General features: G+C 38.2%; 1 protein-coding gene across 1 annotated transcript in view; it reads right to left on the bottom strand.

Moving 5' to 3' along the window:
• Positions 1-884: 884 nt before the first annotated feature.
• Positions 885-4,260, bottom strand: part of LOC111648994 (BPTF-associated chromatin complex component 1) — a 4,342-nt gene continuing 966 nt past the window's right edge. Inside the window, exons 2-6 of the mRNA XM_023398738.2 lie at positions 3,458-3,552; positions 3,276-3,377; positions 2,632-2,861; positions 2,425-2,529; positions 885-2,187 (exon numbers count right to left, since the gene is read on the bottom strand). Of these exons, the coding sequence (XP_023254506.1) occupies positions 2,123-2,187; positions 2,425-2,529; positions 2,632-2,861; positions 3,276-3,377; positions 3,458-3,552 (597 nt within the window). The 3' untranslated portion in view covers positions 885-2,122. The remainder of the gene's footprint in view (positions 2,188-2,424; positions 2,530-2,631; positions 2,862-3,275; positions 3,378-3,457; positions 3,553-4,260) is intronic.

A 4,260-nucleotide genomic window follows, 5' to 3' on the forward strand; every position in this document is an offset into this window, starting at 1 on the left:
AACGGGTTCACTCATAGTGGTAGGGACATCTCCCTACTGTCCATATGCAAACCTACGTCCTTGCAACTGTGGAGTTAAATTACAAACTGTTGTTTTGTCTGAAACAAACATTTTATGTTCCTTTTGAAACAATTATCAACATGATTCATTTTATGGTTCAACCAATATATATATACATTGACAATAACAGTTACTTAGAGCTGAAATAATTAGTCTTTTAATTTATTAGTCAATCCAAAAATAATACAGCAGCAAGAATTATGATGATGATTTTTTTTTTAATTGTTAATTTGCTAAAATGTGAGTCCTCTCTATTTGTTTAATGTTAAAGTTGCATCTCTGGGTCGTTGATTTGCTCAGACAAAAAGTGTAAATTAAACTGTTTTCACTATTTTTTGTCATCGAACAGATCAAGAAACAGATCGAGAAAAAAATCACCAAATCAATCGTGAAAATACGTTTTTTAATCATTTGGTTTATTTATAGTCAGAAAATCCCTTTTGTTCGACCAAGTGTTCACAGCCGAACAGTCAGTTTATAGCCACAGAAGAAGAAAAGCAGTGAATCACTACTGAAGAAGATGAGTTCAGATCTGTCTGAGATTTTTGCCTGAGAAATGAATTGTGTGTCGGACAGTTTCACCAGCAGCAGATGAAATTGAATTTTTTGAAAACTATTTCAAATAGTGAAACAATTTGTTGATCAGTAGAAAAGGAATCAATTATTTCTCACATGTAAATATGTATATATAATGTAAATGATTTTAAACTAAACGTTTTATTCTGTTTGGATGAAAGAAGTAACTGAAATATGTCAAACTGACAAACTCTTTCAAATGCTGCATTTCATCATTTAAAAAAAGAAACAGCAAAAGACAAGAAAACTTCACTTTTTAAATGTTTTACTTAACATAATTAAAACAATGTTTTTACATCACTCACAGCCACTGATTGATAAAAGGTCAAAGTCAAAACACTCACATCATGATTAACAACATTTTGTCAACAAATCCTGTTTCATACAAAAGTGATTGTGTGTGAATCTGGAACCTGATCTATTAATAATATGTTTTTATTAATTACAGCCTCGTTATAAATGAAACTATTATCTGTGAGGTGTTAAAGATTAACGTCTTCAACAGGAACCAATCAGAGCTCAGAGCCACAGACAGAGGAGAGAAGTCAGAATAACATCTTTCAAAGTAAAAGTCCTGCTGAGGCTCAAGGGGAATCTCCTCATGTTGGTTATTAGTCTGTTCAGGAAACTCATTTCGTTTCCTCAGTTTAATCGTGTGGAGTTCAGTTCAGGCTGAGATGTATAGATGTAGTTCAGAGTTGGTTTAGACCCACACCTGTTCCTGTGTAACAATATGTACCGTTGTCCTGAAGGTGTTTTCAAAATCCGCAGAATTTTTCTACTTAGCTGGATGAAAAATATTTTGTTTAACTTGCTTCAAATGACAGTGACTTATCTTCTTTCTCAATTTGTACAATGTGATGCAAATTTAAAGGTTATTATCAGTTAAATCCTGATGGTTCGAAGAATCTTTGAATGTTTTGAAAAAACCTTCAGAACACGTTTGTTTTTTCCAACATCTTTGTGTTTATTTTGAAGAGATGTTGTATGTATGTAATGACACTAACGAGAGGCTGCACTCGTTTGTTTCTCTGTTAAATCGTCTCGACAGGTTTCACTCTTTGTTCTTCATGATGTAAAAAACAAATCTGTTTCTTTGACTTTTTTTTGTCTGATTCTAAAACTGAACAGAAGCAGAAACTAAAACTCACTGATGGGAACAATCTGTTTTTCTAAAAAGAAAAAGAAAAAAAAACCTGAAGTTCATTAGTCGATATTTCTACACGAGGACGAAGAGTCACCTGTTCTCTTTAAAAAATAAAATAAATAAACTTCTCTGGATCCAGAAACTCGACACGTTTTTCTTTTTTCTACCTCGGACTTCGAATGAAAACGTGGCTGCAGAGAGTCGAGGGAGCGTCGTGATGATTGACGGATGAACTTCAGGTGAAGAGAGAAACAGGAGGGACTGAGTAAAAAAATAAAAGATGGCCGGTCGACGTGATGATTCCTGCTGCTCCCTCTCTTTCCTCTGGGAGGTCAAAGGTCAGCGGGAGAGGAGGGGGAGGTCACTGGAGTTCATGATGAGGCTTGAGTCCAGGTTGAGGCTCTCTGAGGAAACCACAGGTAAAAGTGAAGTCATTAAAGCTGCTCTGACCACACCCCCTCAGGTGTGACTGACAGGGTTTCTACTTTCAGATCCTCACAGAACAGAACAAACCTGATTGGACGAAAGTTGGATAAATACAGGTGGAAGAAACACCTGCTATAATCAGGTGAAGAGAACAACTTCCTCACAGTCATCATGTTTAGTGGCTGTTACCTGGTAACAAGCTCTGTGACACTGACCTTGGTCAAAGTTGAGCTTCTTGCTGGACGAGCCGTCGCCGAGTCCTTCGATGTCGACCAGGTCACTGTTCACATCCGAGTCGTTCAGAGCGCTGAGGGTCACGTCTGCAGGGGGAGGGAGAGGAGGAAGATGATGAGGAGGAGGAGGAGGAGGAGGAGGAGGAGGGAGGGCGGGGCAAGGAGGAGTCACTTCCTGTCGTTTCTCACCTGCCGTCTTCTGCTTCTTGATGGGCGGGGCCAGCGAGGGGCTGCTCTGCATACCCGTTGCCACGACAACCTGCGAGGTCGGCACGGCGATCATGGCGGGGGCGGAGGGAGTGGGCGCCGGCGTCATGGCGGCAGCAGATTTCTTGACGGTCTTCTTCGGGGACTCAGAGGAAATGGGGACTCTGCTGTCCTCGTACAACTTCCTCTTCACCGTGCTCTTTATCTGAGCTCTGTAGAAGAAGAACACAGCCACACCTGACTCACCTGGATTTCTCCATGTAAGTATTATTATACAATCAATAAATCTGTCTATTATATATGAACATGTTGAAACCAATAGGATTAAAACCAAACCTCCATTTTCACCTGAGTCCCTTTAAAACACTTCATTATAAAAGGCTTCATGAGTCACAGGTGAACTGTTCCTCTAACACAGGTGAACTGTTCCTCTAACACAGGTGAACTGTTCCTCTAACACAGGTGAACTGTTCCTCTAACACAGGTGAACTGTTCCTCTAACACAGGTGAACTGTTCCTCTAACACAGGTGAACTGTTCCTCTAACACAGGTGAACTGTTCCTCTAACACAGGTGAACTGTTCCTCTAACACAGGTGAACTGTTCCTCTAACACAGGTGAACTTACACAGTTCGCTCTTTGATCACAGTGCTGATGTTGTTCAGGTCGTCTCCGAATCGACGGACGGCCAATCGAAGCATCTCGATCTCTGTCTCTGTCCATTTGGCTCTGAGGACGAAAACACAGTCAACTGACACTGAACAGAGTGTGTGTGTGTGTGTGTGTGTGTGTGTGTGTGTGTGTCTCACCCTGCAGGGCTGGAGTCGGACACCGGATGCAGCTGCATGGTCAACTCTCCCAGTTTGGTGAAGGCGGCTCCAGCTGCTGAGAAGATCTCGCCGACCTGCAGAGAAGAAGATCAGGTGACGAGAGCAGAAACATTAAAAGTTCAAGTGACGACAGTTCACATTATAAAATGAAGATCTTTTTTTTTTAATTGGAAATTTTTAAATCAGACATATCAGTTCTTAAATATCTCAATCTTAAAAGAAGCAAATAAAATAAAAAATAAAAAAACAAAAAATGATTGTAAAAGGACAAATACATATTTTAAGTGACAGACTTCTTCAGACAAACATTTCAGAATAGACATGAACTGCTGACTTCTTATTTGAGAGACTCAAACTAACGTTCAATTAAAAACAACTTAAATGAGGGAATTGATTTAAGAAATTTCACATTATGAATATGAAATTTTCTTGTAAAATCAGCAGGTTAACAATATCGAATAAATTGTTTTCCTTAAATTCAAGTGAAGTGAAAATATTTTTCTGTTCAATGTTAATCACGTCTGTTGTTTTGTAACTTTCAGTCTTTCCAGGATCAATAAATGAATCTTGAAATGTACATGTTTGTTTGTTTTTTTTTAATTGAAAAATGTTTAATTGCAAAAACTATAACAATATGGTGTATATATAAAGAACAAATAAAGAGGCATCATAACAATATAACTGGCAAACATTATATGGCTTTTTTTCCCAGTATGATTCTACATTCAATGTGCAACATGACATATATATATATATATATATATATACATATATATACACAT

The sequence above is a fragment of the Seriola lalandi genome, unplaced genomic scaffold, assembly GCF_002814215.2.
Source record: "Seriola lalandi dorsalis isolate HSWRI2012SDOR001 ecotype SW California unplaced genomic scaffold, Sedor1 jcf7180002049777, whole genome shotgun sequence".
Taxonomy (NCBI): Eukaryota; Metazoa; Chordata; class Actinopteri; order Carangiformes; family Carangidae; genus Seriola; species Seriola lalandi.